General features: G+C 37.4%; 1 protein-coding gene across 8 annotated transcripts in view; it reads right to left on the minus strand.

Annotated features, from left to right (window-relative positions):
- ARB2A (ARB2 cotranscriptional regulator A) overlaps positions 1–16629 on the minus strand; it is a 460460-nt gene that overhangs the window by 153324 nt on the left and 290507 nt on the right. For 7 of the 8 annotated variants that reach the window (XM_090276494.1, XM_090276487.1, XM_090276486.1 and 4 more), the window contains one exon: positions 7730–7814. In XM_090276494.1, the coding sequence (XP_090132620.1) occupies positions 7730–7814 (85 nt within the window). Of the gene's footprint in view, positions 1–2664; positions 2778–7729; positions 7815–16629 lie in introns of all 8 variants that reach the window. The other variant, XM_090276490.1, reaches the window with a different exon arrangement.

Genomic DNA, 16629 nt, shown 5'->3' on the forward strand with positions numbered 1-16629 from the left:
GTATGGCTACTTTGCCACATAAATTAAAAATGGAAAGAAGACTATAAATTTCTTTAAAGGTAATTTATCAAAAGGAAATAAAAGTAAAAAAAGATTCATGTTGTTTTTAAAAAAGATATCTGAAACATTAGCTAAAAATAAAAGAATCTCTAAGCCAATATGATTTTAGAAGGTTATTAGAAAATGTTTTAATTTAGGGTTTCTTACAAAAGTCTCATTTATAGAAATCATTGCTACACAAAGTTTAAAATGATGTTCACGAGTCTGTGCCCAAATTTTCAACAAGTAACTTCTATTGTATTTTTGAAATTATGAAACTACATAATATAACTGAATTCTGTCAAGGATTGTGCCATGAAATTATTCAAACCAGCTGGTATATGATTTCTTCATTTACTGGTATGACATATTGAATACTTGGGGTGATATATGTATGGCTGAAGGGGATATTAACAGGCAATATGGGCAGAAATACTAGTTCCAATTCTCAAAAACTATCTGGACATGATATAGCAGTTCAGTCAGTTTTAATAACTAAAAATTAAAGTTACTGATTAAACAAATTATCTCTCAAAATGTATCATGAAATAGAACTATTTTCCTTTAAAGACTATATTTTAAAAATATGATGAAACAAAAATTTTAAAAGTATACCCCTGCTTTTAAAGTGCTGATTATCAACTGAGAACATCTTGGGATGTTATAAATAGAACACATTTGGCCTATCTATGGTGTCTAATGTTCATTTTGAATTTTCACTTCGTACTAAAGTATTTATTTTAGATATTTTGTATCACTTCTAGAAAGCAATGCAATTTCTCTGAAGAGGTATGTTTTGGGGTATTTTTGCCAGCAGATAGATTTATCACTGGTGACTTGATATCTGTCAATGACAAGACAAAGCTGGCACGGGGGGTACAGGTAAGAGCAGACAGGGAACGTGCAGCAAGAGCAGAGACTTTGTGGCTCGAGGGAGGCACGTATCACACAGTCAAAGAGAAGTAAAGGTCAGTGGACCCAGGTAAATCACTCAGGTCAGGCCGGTGCAGGGAGGCTGTGGGCTGGGGGAGATGCGATTCCAGAGGCTGGAGGACCAAGAATCCCTAAGTGGGGAGACTGAAGTCAAGAAGACACAGAAGACAAAAACTCTAAGAGTCATCCACAGAGACTAAACCATATGTGTTTTGGCGGGGGTGGGGGTGGGGGGGTGGCAGCAAGGGGGGGATACAGAAACAGAAACAGCCAGCAAGAGCAGTGACCCTGACAGAACTTGACACAGGGAAGGAGAAATAGAGGACAATCGAAGCACAGACAGTCATAGGAAAGAAGATCAATACCTACAGTAAACAGCATGAAGGCTTCTGTCTTAGGTACCAGTGGCCCCAACTGACTTTTCCAACAATGAGGAATACAGCGTTAAAGCCATGCGGCACTGCTATGGGGACAGTAGAAGTAATAGCTCTTCCAAATGAACTCATAACATACTTTTCAAATACAGATATAAATTCATATTATTTATTTATCCGAAAGCATTTCAAAAATAATTAATCTTACTTTCTTTTTTTTATTTTTAAAGGGAAGAGTTAGCTCAGTAAAAGGAGATTGCCACCTTTACTGCCAAATTCTTAGAAGGATTTTCACAAATTGGTTCAGAAAGCTGTAAAAAACATAGTGGTTATTTTTAATTTTTTTAAAGTGAGATTTCTGGAGTGAGACTACTTATATTCACTGTGACTATGGGAAAACAGAAAGAGTCGAAAATCGCAGGATAACACTGGACCTGATGGAGTGTATATAATCAGGGCAAATATTGGTGATCTAAAAAATATCATGTATAGGACTGGGCAAAAGTAGGTTTACAGTTGTTTATATGAAAAATAATACAAGAATAAACTCTGTTCTGCATATTCACAACTGTAAACCTACTTTTGCCCCACCCCTATATTTAGACAGGTTATTTTAAATAATTCTTTAATCAGTTATTTCCACAGAATTCCTGATTCCAGTTAATTGTAATAAATGATTCCCTGAAAACACAAGAATTTGTGGTGGTCAACTTTTAGAGTTGTTATCCCTTAAATCAATTAATAATTATTAGGTAGCACAGAACAATGAATAGAAAAACTAACGGATGAATAACAGCTACGAGGCCAATTCTACAGGAAAGAACAAAAACTGCCTGAGAAGTACTATTTAGTTAATGAAAGCATCATTTAAAGGGTTACAATACATAGCCTTTGAATGAAAAGAGGCATGGAACAATTCTTGTTTAGCACATGTAGTCAAAAAGTAGTACAGTATCATATATGCTAATATGCCTTGAATTTTAAAGCCTGTTTACAAGGCCAAGTATAGATTTTCAATTACCTAATTAATCTGAGCTGTGTCTAAAAACACATCAGACAACTCAACTTGTCTACACATTCTGAATGACACCACATTCCAGAAGCAATTACTGCTGATTTTTCATTGCTCGCTTTAGAAGGAAGTGATTAGTCACTAGCAAAGAGGAGATATAACTCGTTAGTGTCATTTCCTCAAGACATTTTCAGCAATAAAGTGAAGTGAATATTTAGCAAATATTCACTAAGTTTAGTCAATGTAAACAGTCAATCTGGACTAAGTGAGGTTTACACTAGCAGGTTTTCTACAAACCAAACTCACCTAGAAATGACTAATCTTCCACTTTCTTTCCTGGTGAGGAAATGAGGCTTGACAGTTTAGGAAAATGTTATCAGCAGTCCCCTCTCCCATATTCAGAAGCAAGACAGGATCATCTAAATACAGTAAATGTTAAAGTTTAATTTTTAACTCAAGAGATCGACTAAGGCTCTCCCCTACCCCTTTTCTTTTTCCTTTTCTTTTTAAACATTTATGCTGTTTTTGTTCCAATTGTGATGTACCCAGATTTACACCAGGTATTCTAGGTAAGCTGGAATAATAGAGAAAAGCCTATCTAAAGCCATGACAAGGGTGAGGAAAACAGAATCATACCAGCTCTGGGAGAAAACATGTTGACAGGCACTAGACACATAGAGCACAGAGTTTTAGTGACTCTAGTTTCAGGTAATGGTAGGTGAAAAATTGAAGCTGTGAGGCAGGGCTTTCCATCTTGTGTGCCCGATGATCACAGGGTGATGCCCTCACCCTTCAGGATAGCCACAAGGGTCTTCCCCCATTCATCCTTGGACATAGGCAATCTTGTCTATGAACCCCAGAGTCCTGTACAGATGTTATACTTCTCCATATGTGTTGCTTAAGGAAGAGTAGAATAGGAATAACCTTAATAACTTGCTGGTAACTATGCTTTATGGTTACCATAAACCTTAGGGCACTGGCAAAGTTGATCTGACGTGTTGGTCAGCTTTGCAAGGACCCAGAACAAGAGACTGCTGGGAGGGAATAAGGGCACTGATTTCAGAGCTGAACAGCAACCATGAAGTATAGGAAACGGATCTCTAAAGTCATATAGGCAAATATTGTTGTTTTTATCAGTGGGAGGTGGCAGAAGATCAGACTAGAAAGCATGTCCCAGAAAGGTCATCTTCTCAGTGAGGGCTTCCCTGGCCCCCTCCCTAAAACTTCAAATCCTCCACATACATATACTTCATGTCCTCTCTCCCTGCTTTATGTTTCTCCTACCAATACCATACTATATACTATATACTACATACTATATACTTTCTTTCTTTCTTTTTTATTTATTTATTTATTTTTATTTTTGGTTTTTCAATTACAGTTGTCCCCTTTCCCCCAATTTCTCTCCCCCACCCAACCCACCCCCTCTCCCACAATCAACTATATACTTTCTTATTCATCTTGTTTAATGCTCGTCTCTGCTCTTAGAATGTAAGCTCTATGTGGGACCTTTATCTGTTGTAAGTCACTGCTATGTTCCTGGCCCCTAGAGCAGCTTCTGGCCCAGAGTAAATACTTGCTGAATAATTGCATGCAGACTGAATGTACATACCCAGAGAGGCATATAAGAAGCACAATTGGAGGAGGGTTGAAAGTACAGGAGCCTTAGCAGCAGCCCTTAGAACCAGCCCTGCAAAGTACAGCCTGTCAGTCATGCTCCAGCCAAAGCAAGCTGTGCCCCCACAGTCAGAGGTATCAGTGCTCTGTAACCTGGTCTGTTTTCAAACATTTATGTTTTGCTTTCCTCTCATTCACCCTGGGCAATGCCTTCTTACTCTCAGCCCCAAATTATATTATCTATTTTTGGAGAGTGGCTTGCCATACAAGATCATTTCTAATTTCATCTTTATTGCTCCCCCAATGTTTCTTTAAGCTTTACTGTGTCCAGATTTCTTTGCTCTACTAAATATTTATCTTTCCACTCTTACTTTTCATTTCTGTTTCTTCACTATGTGATCTACCTCTCTGTGACTCTAGTTTCTGTATATTTTGTGACCCTATCAATGTCACAGAAAACACAGGACAACATGGGTAACTAAGTTATCTGTTGTTTAAAAATAAAATTAGACATGGAAATGGAAGGGAGAATATTTTTAGAAATGACTTTTCACTCCTATAGGATTCAATTATCAATAAAAGTCTTAAAATAAATTATAGCCCTTAATCCTAAAATGACTAGTGAAAATATATAGTACCATATTTTTATAGTGCCTTCTTTCTGATGAACTCAAAATTACCCTCCAGATACTTAAAAAAAAATCTTCATAACATTTCTACAAGTGAGGCAGATATCTGCTGCTGCCATTTTACAACAAACATACAAACAATCACAATCTGGGTTGCGTTATACTCTAAACCAGATACTGTTAAACCCATTATGTAATCCTCTGAATAACTGTTTTTAGCAGGTTGATGTTACTAGAAGAAATAAGTACTAACAATAGGAAGAACTGGGGGAAGCAGGCACTTGACAGATATTCAAGATCCCTCAAAATTCCACCACTGACTGTATGTTGTAATTGAAAAGTCAGACTTCACTGAAGTACAAGGTGCAACACTGGCCACTCTCAAGTGTGGCATTGTCAAGTGTCACATTTGCTTTCCAAAGGAAAGTAAAAGCAATATGGCTGTACTGAAAATAATTATCAGTGATATTTGAAGTACAATTTAAAAATTGTATTGTATATGTTTTACAAATATATATTCACAGGTAAATAACATTCATAAAATTAAGCTATCATGAGCATCAGATCTATTTTTGTGTGAAAACATATTTAGTAAAAATGGAAAAAATACAGTATTAAATGAGTACGTATTTTTATATGTTATGTTTTTGCTGTGGCCATGAAACAATAAAATAACTTTGTATCCTTTTCTGGAGAAAGGGCTAGTATATTTTTGGTTGTACACGGGATAGCTGTATCATGTTAGGTGAAAATATAATTTTGTTAAAGTCTTTATTTGGAGATTAAGTCCGGTGTAAGAAGATGTATAACAGTGCCAAATGCACAAAGAGGGACTGCGAAGTTCTGTAATGTCAGTTTGACTAGGCTGAACTACATTTCCCAGAATTTCTTTTCAAGCTGTATGCTTCTGGTTAGGATGGGAAACAATGGAGATTTCTGTGGAAACTTGGGGTTAAAGTGAACTGGCATCCATTGTGAGCTCACACATGTTGTCGTGTATCTGCTGGCTCACCTGGTGGCATGGGGCAGTGGCCAGGACTGCGTCGGCTCCACCCTCCCCTGGATTCTCCTCCCTCAGCATCTCTGCCTCCTAGGCCAGGCGTGTGTATGGTTAGCTCCATGACAAAGGGTGCTGGCTTCTAGAGGACACCCACACCACCAAGGACAGAAACCATAAGAACTGATGTGGGTTTACTAATTCCATCCTTATGGGCTCCAGCTTATGCTATGGGTTCTAGCTCATTCTTGCTCGCTGCCACTTTACACCCAGCTTTCCTTAATGACTGACTGCCCTATAGACTCAAGCTCCAGCATTGACGCAAAGTCGACATTCTAACAGCGACTGTTTAACCAGCTTAGATCAAATCCTTGTTATAAGTCCTTTACTATATATAGTCAGTCTTCATTATTTGTAGATTACTGCTAAGATATATTCAGAACCCCCCGAACCATTACTCATGGTGCTTTTGTGGTCCTTTGCGAACACATGCACATGCAGTGGTGAAACATTTGAGCTGCTCAATGTGCACATTCCTAACTAAGGAAATTAGGCCATGATTTGCTTTCTTTTTTCACGTCTCATACTGTAAACAACCATCCTTCTCAGACTATTTTTCCCATGTTTTTCACATTTTTGTGCTTTTGTTGGTGATTTCACCATTTGAAATGCTTCCCAAGTATAGTGCTGAAGTGTTGTCTAGTATTCCTAATCACAAGAAGACTGTGATGGAGAAAATAAGGGTGTTAGATAAGCTTCATTCTGAGTGAGATTCCTGTTGGTTATGAGTTCATTGTTAGTAAAGCAACAATATAAATTAAACAAGGTGTCTTTAAACAGAAACTTTCATAAAACAGGGTTCTATACTGATTGAGGAAAATCTTGCGTCCACAAGCTTGCAGAAAGTTAAACCTGTACTTTCCCTGGGAGTAGTATTCAATAACTCAGTGTTGGCAGCAACTTTATAAAACATAACCACCACTAATAAAGAAAATTAATTGCATAATGCAAACACACATACATACATTTACATATGTATATATATTGTAGCATATATATCTCCTAGTGGTCTGTGTCTCTGATGGAACACGTCTGACAGACCTGAAAAGTTTAGCTATGACAGTGAAGCTCAGAGCAAGTTTATGTATTAATGATAATGAAATTTAGTTATAACAGTTCTTTACCTAGTATTTAAACTGTTCTCCAAATTATTTCCTTCAAGGGCGTAAACATGTACGCAACTCTAAGTATTTAGAGATTAGCTATCTCCTCTGAATGCTATATGTTGTAGTTCATGTTCAAAACTTTTGTTTATCCTCTGGCATCTATGGTCAAAGCAAGCCCATTTCTCTTCTGTATTCATAACCAGATATCATTGCTCAATTTGTGTTTACTATCAAAATTGGTTGGGAATGGTGAAAGCCAAAACCAGAAAGCACTACAAAATGTCACTCTCTCCTCTTATCTAGAGATTAGAGAAAAAAATACAAAACCTGGAGGCTGGAAACCAATGCCAGCCATTCTTACACTGTCTGGAACCCACCTGAGATGCTCACTCCCAAACCCTCTCTTTCCTTTCAACAGATCCATTCCAGCACTTATTCCTTACACTGCTCTGTTTCTTTTGCCTAAAATGCCATCCTGCACGTCTTCCTACAATCCAAATCCTAACACAGAAAGTCCAGCCGCAATCTTTTGCATGAAAAATTTTTCTAAAGACCCCACACCACAATAGTCTTTTTCCTGAATTCACAGCCTTGACTGTCTGTTGTATCACTGAGTTGGTACTCAATCAGAGATGAATACTCTGAGATCCTGTATAGCTGCCCAATCATTGTCTTATAATCAACTTTTACTTTATGGATGTCCTATCTCCCGAAGTTTCAACAGCAATGGTCTACCTTACTCTCAAATGGCTTCACTTATACTGAGTTTATCAGTAAGCATTTTCAGCTACTTAACAAAATTCCAGTAGTGGATCAGACCCATGCTGTATGTTACCAATAATTCATTTGAAGATTCAAGGCAGAACAACATACTTAATTTGCAAAAATAGAATTCCACATTTCATTAGCATATATTTTTTTTTTCACCTAAAAAACCCCCATATATTTCATCAAATACATACCTGCTGAGACTCGGGGACAATCAGGCAGCATGGACTCCACTGATGTGTCTAATGGTTCTGAGCTAGAGACCCAGTTACAACAGTTCTGCAATGTAACAGAGACAATTTTCTGTTGAAGCATAAGTTAAACCAAGACCAACCTTTCAGGCTGTAGAGATTAATTTATCCTACGTAATCAACCACTAAAAGTATATTCAATTTATTTTTCATACAATATAAAAAGTTTCCTTATGTAAACAGTCAGTAATTAGTCACAACTGAGTATGGAAAAAAGATTATCTTCTACAACTCAGCAAATCCTGTGTACTGATATTAAGAAGACATGTGACCGGCGTCTTCCTTTACAACTAAGAAGGAATACAACTACCTCAAAACTAGAAACAACCAGAAGTTCCAGAAAATCAAACTGAATAAAAGTCCAGAAAACAAAGATATAAAGAATACTCATCCAGACAGGTAGGAGGGGCAGAGAGGATGCGGTGTGGTGGCAGCAGCGGCGACAGCAGCGACGGCAGCGGCAGCGGCAGCGGGCCAGCAGAAAGTGCAGTCACACATTTTAAAAAGTCAGGAGAGACACCTAGGGAGTGTTTTCAGCTCCTCACTGGACATCGCAGCTCACGGTCCCAGCACTGGGGAAAATCAAACCTCATGGCTTCTGACTGTGCAGACCAGTGGGGATTAGGTTGGAGGCAGAAACTGCCAGGTCTCAGAAGAGTCTGCTTGTTTAAAGGGCCCCCACGGTCCTAGAACGTCTGCAGACCCACCCACTCTGGGAACGACAGCCAGGGCAGCAGCTAGAGGGGTGCCAGTCCAGTGCGGAAGTGAAGTGGGAGAGGTGCCCGGAAAAGGGGCGAGTGCTAGGAAGGTGGCATTCTTCCCTCTCGGACTCCTCCCCCACATACAGCCTGCCCTGTACTGATGAATTCCTAAGGATCCGTCCCTTGAATGTAATAGGAATGACAGCTCTACCAGGGATATGGAGGCAAACAAACACAGGAGCCTGGCAGAATGAGGAGACAGAGAAGTATGGCCCAAAAGGGGAAACAGATCAAGGTTCCAGTTGGAGAACTAAGCAACAAGGAGATAGCCAACCTAACAGATAAGGAGATAGCCAACCTAACAGATGCAGAATTCAAAACACAGGTGATAAAGATGCTCACAGGCTTAACAGATATGCTTGAGTAAGGAAAATACGTAAAAGAAGAATTGAAGGCTATGCTAAGTGAAACGAAGGAAAATCCATACAAAACCAATGGTGTAGGGAAGGAAACCGGGGTTCAAATCAATGATTTGGAACTTAAGGAAGAAAAAGAAAGTCAACCAGTGCAGTATGAGGAAGCAAGAATTGAAAAAAATGAGGAAAACTTTCCAACTTTTGCAAAGGAGATGGGACATACAGGTTCGGGAAGCATGGAGGGTCCTGGGTGAGCTGGACCCAGAGGGGACCACACCAGGATGCATCATGATTGAGATGCCAAAGGTGAAAGATAAAGACAGAGTCCTGGGGACAGCAAGAGAGAGGCAGAGAGTTTCCTACAGGGGGGTGCCTATGGGACTATCAGCTGATTTCTCAGAGGACACTTTGGAGATAAGAAGGGACTGGGAAGAAGTATTCAATGGGATTAAAGGCAACCTGTAACCAGGATTACTCTATTCAGCAAAGCTATCATCTAGAATGGAAGGGCAGATGAAGTGCTTCCCAGACAAGGTGAAGCTAAAGGAGTTCATCACCACCAAGCCATTATTATATGAAATGCCAAAGGGACTTACTTAAGAAAAAGAAGATCAAAACTATAAACACTAAAATGACAACAAACTCACAACTATCAACAACTGAATCTAAAAAATAAAAACAAAATCCAAGTAAGCAAACCAGAATAGGAACAGAATCATAAGTATGGGGATCGTTTGGAGGGTTATCAGCTGGGAGCGGGGAGGGGGAGAAATGGGGAAATGGTGCAGGGACTAAGAAGTATAATCAGTTGGTACAAAATAGACAGGGGGATGTTAAGAATAATATAGGAAAGGGTGAAGCCAAAGAACTTATATGTATGAGCCATGGACATGAACTAATATGGGTGGGATTGCTGGAGGGAAGGAGGGTACTGGGCAGAGGGGAGCAAAGGCGAAAAAATTGGAACTACTGTAACAACATAATCAATAAAATATACTTAAAAAATAAATAAAATCTTAAAAAATAAAGAAGACATGTGACCTGTGAACCATGATGTAATATATTTCTAAAATAATAATTAAAAGATATTGAAAAGGGTGTTCATTATTAACTTTTAGGTGGAAATGACTTATTATTTTGAACGTATGAAAAAGTAGCTACTTTTAAAAAATAAATTGTTTGTAATACTAGAATAAATCTGGCCCATATAATTATATTATCTTTTAATTTTTACTTCAACCTGGTTCAATGAGGGATGTATTAAATAGTTCATAAAAAGCACAATCTGGTGAATTGTAGCTGTGTGTCTGAAGACACAAAGCCTTTAATATTAAAGATTAACCTCTAAGATAATGATTTACATCTCAAATGAAATAAAAATAATCTATACATACCCTTCCATACATTTCAAATCTGTATTTGAAGTCTGGCTTAACAAATGTGATTAATCTCATATATGGCTTAAAAAAATATTCTAACACACACACACACACAAACACAATGAATTTCCAGACAGATTTTATTAAAAGAAATCATCCTATCAATCATGTTGGAAAAATCGCTGATTGCTATTCTGGTAAACAACCATGTATTGTGTATTTTTAGATGCTTGCTGCCTTGGTTGTGCACCATGGAATCCGTCCTCACTGAGGAAAGATCCTTGACTGGTAGATCAAGTGTCTTATTGTGTTTCCTTAATTCATTCTGTCTGGAAGAAGATGTCAGCTGTGTTGCAGTGAGGAGAGAATTTCAAAGGCCCCAGTCCCCACCAATAAAGGCAGAGGATGGCTTTTGAATAGATTTGTCAAGGCAACCCTACTGTTCTGGGACCAGGGAGAGCAGGAGTAACATAAAGGAAGGGTTGCTGTATGAGATTAGAAAGTGAAGTTCACAAAGCAAGGCAGATTTTTGTAAGAAACGGTAGATCAATGAAACTATTGAACTGTGTGGAAAAAACCCCTGAAAACAAACACAACATCTAGTAGTGTTCTTAAATGCTTTTTCTCTTTTTACATTTAAAACGGATAAAGTATTAGTATTTTCATGTATTACAAAAGCTTGATGGTTTAAAGTGAATATGTATTCTTAACTTATATTCCTAATCTTAATTAGCAGCTGAATGCAAAATTATACAATGTATGAGAGCAGAAATTACAAAAGAAATACGGTTTTAGAGGATATTTCATACGTTTGAAATAAGTAAAATTAATATTGCTATTGATAGAATACCACATCAGAGTGTAGATAATGCAGAAGATTAGCACACAATTAGCCAGCTTTTATATACAATGTGACACTTGCTTGTAAGAAATAAGTATTCTCCAAAGCAGTGTCAAGATATGTAAATGGATGATTTGTTTTATCATTCATCACAGCCCCTAATAAATTCAAAAATCATGACTTCTATAGGTACTAAAAATAGGCTCCCAATGATACAGGGAGATAGCTTCAATGAAGAATGACTTTCTCTTTCTCTCTCTCTTTCTTAAACAATTCAGTCTTTTCAATGACAGCAATTAGCACTACCAACAGACAGGCAGCGATTAGGCATATATTTTAATTATTATTCATCCTAGTAGTACCTCCAAATCTGATGAAAGTCAGCTATTACCCAGGTGATATGTCACTCTTAATACTGCTCACCTACACTTCACATATGTAAAACTATGTCTTATAGAATATTTCTAGTATTAATAAAAGTGATGGGACATTACAATGTGCAGGTGATTAATCATCTTCTAACTCATTATCATGGACCTTAAAAAGCTGAACAAAATGGATTTTATCCAGGTCACCTTTAACTTAAACATTTAAAGCAAAATATAACTTAAGATTTTATGATTCTGAAATTTCAGTTTTTATCTAGGCATATGTTTAGGCTTTGATCTCTCATGAAAATAGGATAGAAAATAAACTCTATAGTTAAAGTTCTCAGGAATGACAAAGTATCTGAGTAGGATTGTAAAGGTTTGATACTGTAAGTTTAATGAGTGTATACACATGCGTATGTGCATGTGTGAAATTTTTACCTGCCCCCCCCAAAAAAATAGAAAAAGGACAAAACAAGCTAAAAAATATGTTTGCCATGTCATAGAGTATACTAAAATAAAATGATGTAAACATACGGGGAGATATGTGTAAAAAAAGAACTATGAGGAAGACATACAGCCATTATATATTAATTCAAACTGTCTGAAATTCCATCTTATCAAATGTAACTCCCTATTCTGACATCTCTTTCTATAGTTTAGAAACAAATGTCTTTCACTGTTCTGATGGTTATTCTATCCCTATTTTCAGTGCTCCAATTTGCACCCCACCCCAGTTCTTCAGCTGAGGTGAACACTAGCTAAGTGTTGGTGACAGAAGCAGCTCACTAAGAAAGCCCTACCTAAATTCAAAACATGCTGGAACGTGTTCCCAGTCCTTGGAGATCTTGCCCTCAGGTGCCCAGGCAGAAAAACAGGGCACGCTGGGCCAAGGGTACCAACAGAGCCATGCCTGAGCCTCATCCCCACCAACAGTCATAGCGACGGAGCCCTTGATTAGAGTCAGCAGGTTGGGACGGATCATGTAACTAGAGTTTCTCTGGGTCTGAGGTAAAAAGAGAAAAATGGTCACTATAACTGAGTGTTTCTTAGAGTTAAAAGTTTTCAGTTATAAGTCTTTTACTCTGAAATAATGAGCTTACACATTTTTGTGCTTGTAAACTGTCTTTCTTGTGAAATTTAAAAGCTTGGGAACTATTAATATAGAAGTGCTTTTGACATCTGAACCAAGGGTTGACAATATTTTTAGTGTAGATATGAAATGAATGAAAAATTTTAATAAAAGGTTAATGTTTAGATATTATGTTTAAAGAGAGAGTAGGTAGTAGGCATTCCTATGCAAAGCATTTGGAAGTACTAATATCTGGAGATACTTGTTGCCCTGATGGAGTTTAGGATTTTATTCAATTTTATTTCATTTGTTTGAGCTGTAAATCACCAATGTCTTAGACATTTATCTTTACTATGGCTGTACTGTTCCTTCAGACAAGAACAACTATAATGCACCAGGCTGAGTTTCCAGCACTGCCACACACAGCTGAATGGTAATAGGTGAGGATTCCTTACTGCTATGTAGAGTTACACATCGGCTTGGCTGGACACTTTCAGCAGCTAGGGGTATGTCAGGAAATGACATTTGCCCACTCAGTCTTTTTTTTTTTAATAAAAATTATACAGCCCTGGTCAGTGTGGCTCAGTAGGTTAAAGTGCCGTCCTATGACAAAGGACTGGAAGTTTGGTTCCCAGTCGGAGCACATGCCTGGGTTGCAGGTCCCTGGTCTGGACACATGTGGAGGTCACTGATGTTTCTCTCCCTCTCTTCTCCCTCCCTTCCCCTCTCTCTAAAGCATGTGCTCAGGTGTGAATAAAAAATAAAATTAAAACTATACACTTAAGGTATGTGATGATGTGATATACATATATACAATGAAATGATTACTATAGTCAAGCTAATCAACATATCTTCTTACATAGATAACATTTGTGTGTGTGTGTGTGTGTGTGGTGAGAACTGAAATCTATTTTTTAGCAAATTTCTAGTATTTATCCAATATTATTAAGTATAGTCATCATGTTGGACCATCAGGTCTCCACACTTCGGTAACCTATATGACTGCAACTTTGTACTCTGCCCAGCATCTCCCCATGCTCCCCAATCCCCTTGCTGCTGATAGTCACCATTTTACTCCTGCTTCTTCTCCTTTTTAAAATATATTTATTTATTTATTGTTTTCTATTACAGTTGTCTCTTACTACTGCTTCTAAGTGCTTGACTTTTTAGATTCCACATATATGGGATATGATGGAGTATTTTCCTTTCTGTGTCTGGCTTATTTCACCTGTTATAACCTCCTTCAGGTTTATCCTTGCCTACTCAGCCTTTACAGTCCTGGAGCTCAAGGTGAGAAGTGTCCATAGGAGCTGCCTTTGGTCACTTTTCACCTCTTCTTATGAGGCTGGCTTAATATTTACATTTAGGCCTTTGGTTGGGAGATTTTATAATTATGCAAGTAATACAAAAATATAGTACTTAACATTCTTTTTGTACTAATTGACAGGATTAAAAATCAGCCTTTTATAGTAAACAAATACTTAACATCAATAACTTTATCATATTAATTTAAATTGGCTTATAAAAAAACAAACAGTTGTGCTAATTTGCAGTATAACAGGAATGAGGAAGGAACTTGTACCACTGTCCTACTTCCAAATTTTAAAGCAGTGTTTGGTGAAATAATGGAGCGAAAAAGCACTGTGGCTTCATCTATAACCACACTGCAACTTTTTTGAACAACATTCCAGTTTAGCTAAGGTGTTTTTCTTGGGAGGTATATTTGCAAAATATCTCAGTTTTGGAGCTGATTCCAAAGAGGCTAGAGCAGGAGGAAAGGAGGAAGTGGATGTGGAGGGACACAGAGGTTGCACTACCACACCTCCTAACACCCATGCTTGAGACAACAGCCCTTTCTATTTACTGACCCAGGCTTGTTAGCCTTCATCATTTCAGGAAGCCTTGCAGAATGGAGAAGGACTAAAAAAGGCAAAAGGAAAGTGGATGTAGTTTCATCATAAGTGTTGGGAAACACTGAACTCCTATCGTGCCAAACCACATAAACCCTCCACCAGGTGGTGGGTCACACATTTAGCGAGATCTTACAAGGATATCTGGCATAGTCTTCTATAGTTTCCTTTAAAAAAAAACCCTCACCCGAGGATATGTTTATTGATATGAGAGAGAGAGAGAGAGAGAGAGAGAGGGAGGGAGGGAGAGAGAGAGAGAGAGGGAGAGAGAGAGAGGGGGGGAGAGAGAGAGAGAGAGAGAGAGAGAGAGAGAGAGAGAGAGAGAGAGAGAGAGAGAGAGAGAGAGATTAATTTGAGAGAAACATTGATTGGTTGGTTGTCTCCCATAAGTGCCCTGACTGGGGATCAAACCTGAAACCTTTTGGTGCACGGGATGACAGTCCAAACAACTGAGCCAGATGGCCAGGGCTATAATTTTCTTTTCTATTCTTGTTTTAAGGAAGAGCTCTCTGAGCAGGGATAATTCCAAAGCTCCATCACTACGATCTAATAATTTTTATCTCTGGAATATCATAGTATTTTCTATAATAATACATTTCATTTCTTTATATAGTATCATTTTCTTTTCAAGGGTTTTTTTTTTTCTTGGTCATCAGCTTTGATTCTCAAAATAGTTCAGAAGTAGATGGAATAGGCACTATCATTTCTAATTCACAATCATGAAACAGGCCCAGGAAAAGATAAAGTGGCTTTCCCAAGACTATGAGTCTTAGCAAAGTACCTGGCACATGCTTGATCCTTAATTATTGATTTACCTAGTGAGTGATTAAGCCAGAACCACTATCAAAAACTCAGTTCTCCTAATTCTCTGTTCATCCTTTTTGTAAGATATTTTGAACAAGAAAATCATTCATAAAAGAAAAATACAGTTTATGTATTTCATATTATTTGGGGGTGATTAGCTAACAACAGTAATAACTGTGATTTATTAAACTTCTTTAATAGCCAACAACTATGTATTTCTTTACATGTTATTTCCCAACCATATTTACAAGGTAGGTATGATATTTTATCGATGATGAAATTTAATCTCAAAGATATTGAATAACTTGCACAAGACTCCAGTTAGATAGGCAAGTGAGTAGGGGTTTGAATTTTGTATGTCATAATACAAAACTCTGCATGCTGCCTCATGCCTAAGGCATAATTGAGGGAGTTGAAAGAACTATTCAAGAGACAGGTCATTTATAAAATTTAAAAATTTTTTAAAGCTATTAGCAAAGAAATATATGGCAGTTTTGATTAAATTAAGATGCCTTTAACTACTGCCTATTTCTGTCAGATGAAAAATACACTAATATATTTTGATTTTTTTAAGGGGACACCTAATCCAGTCTTAGTGAGAAATACTTTAAAAGTAAACCCAAATAAATTGTGTTATATTCGTCACCTTGAATGAGACACAAAGGATGCCCAATTAATAAAATAACGAACAAGGGATATTTCTAGTTTGGGATAGGTCTTATATTCCATAGTGGTTATATGTGAGGGAAACGTTACTAACAGCTTTGCTATTTATTGCTTTAGTCTGTTCTTTTATTATTTCCTTGTGGTACTTTCTCTACAGGGCTGGTTACATAATGCTGGTAGTTGGCTAGGTATCCATTTGGGCAGACAAGTATCACAATAATGTATCAGGATGAAATATGTAAAATTTCTCTAGAAAAAGTTTAAGCCCATGGAGGAGATAATTAAGGATGCAGATACATTGTAAAAGAAAAGAAAAAGGAAAGTAATGTGGTATGTCTATGCGTTATGAGGAATGGAGTACAACTACTTTGGACTTTTTAAGATGAAAGCAGTTTTCCTACTGGAGAAAGACAACAGTGTAAACAGATTGGTGGTATGATGATAACACCACTATGGTGTTATATAGCCTAGCCCAATTTTTCGATACTCTTCAAATGTTAACTCTCTGGACCTTACAGTGCACCATGAAGGCAGGTACATGTTACCCACCATATCTATGGTGAGAAATCAGCTGAATAAATGCCTGGATTATTCTATTTTTTAAAAAATGGGAGAAAATTAGGAAGGTCAACTAGCTAATTCATGTAAGTATGTGATCTGACTAAACACTTGTACAGCATGATGCA

Source organism: Furipterus horrens, unplaced genomic scaffold, assembly GCF_987537825.1.
Source record: "Furipterus horrens unplaced genomic scaffold, mFurHor1.1.pri manual_scaffold_5, whole genome shotgun sequence".
Lineage (NCBI taxonomy): Eukaryota > Metazoa > Chordata > Mammalia > Chiroptera > Furipteridae > Furipterus > Furipterus horrens.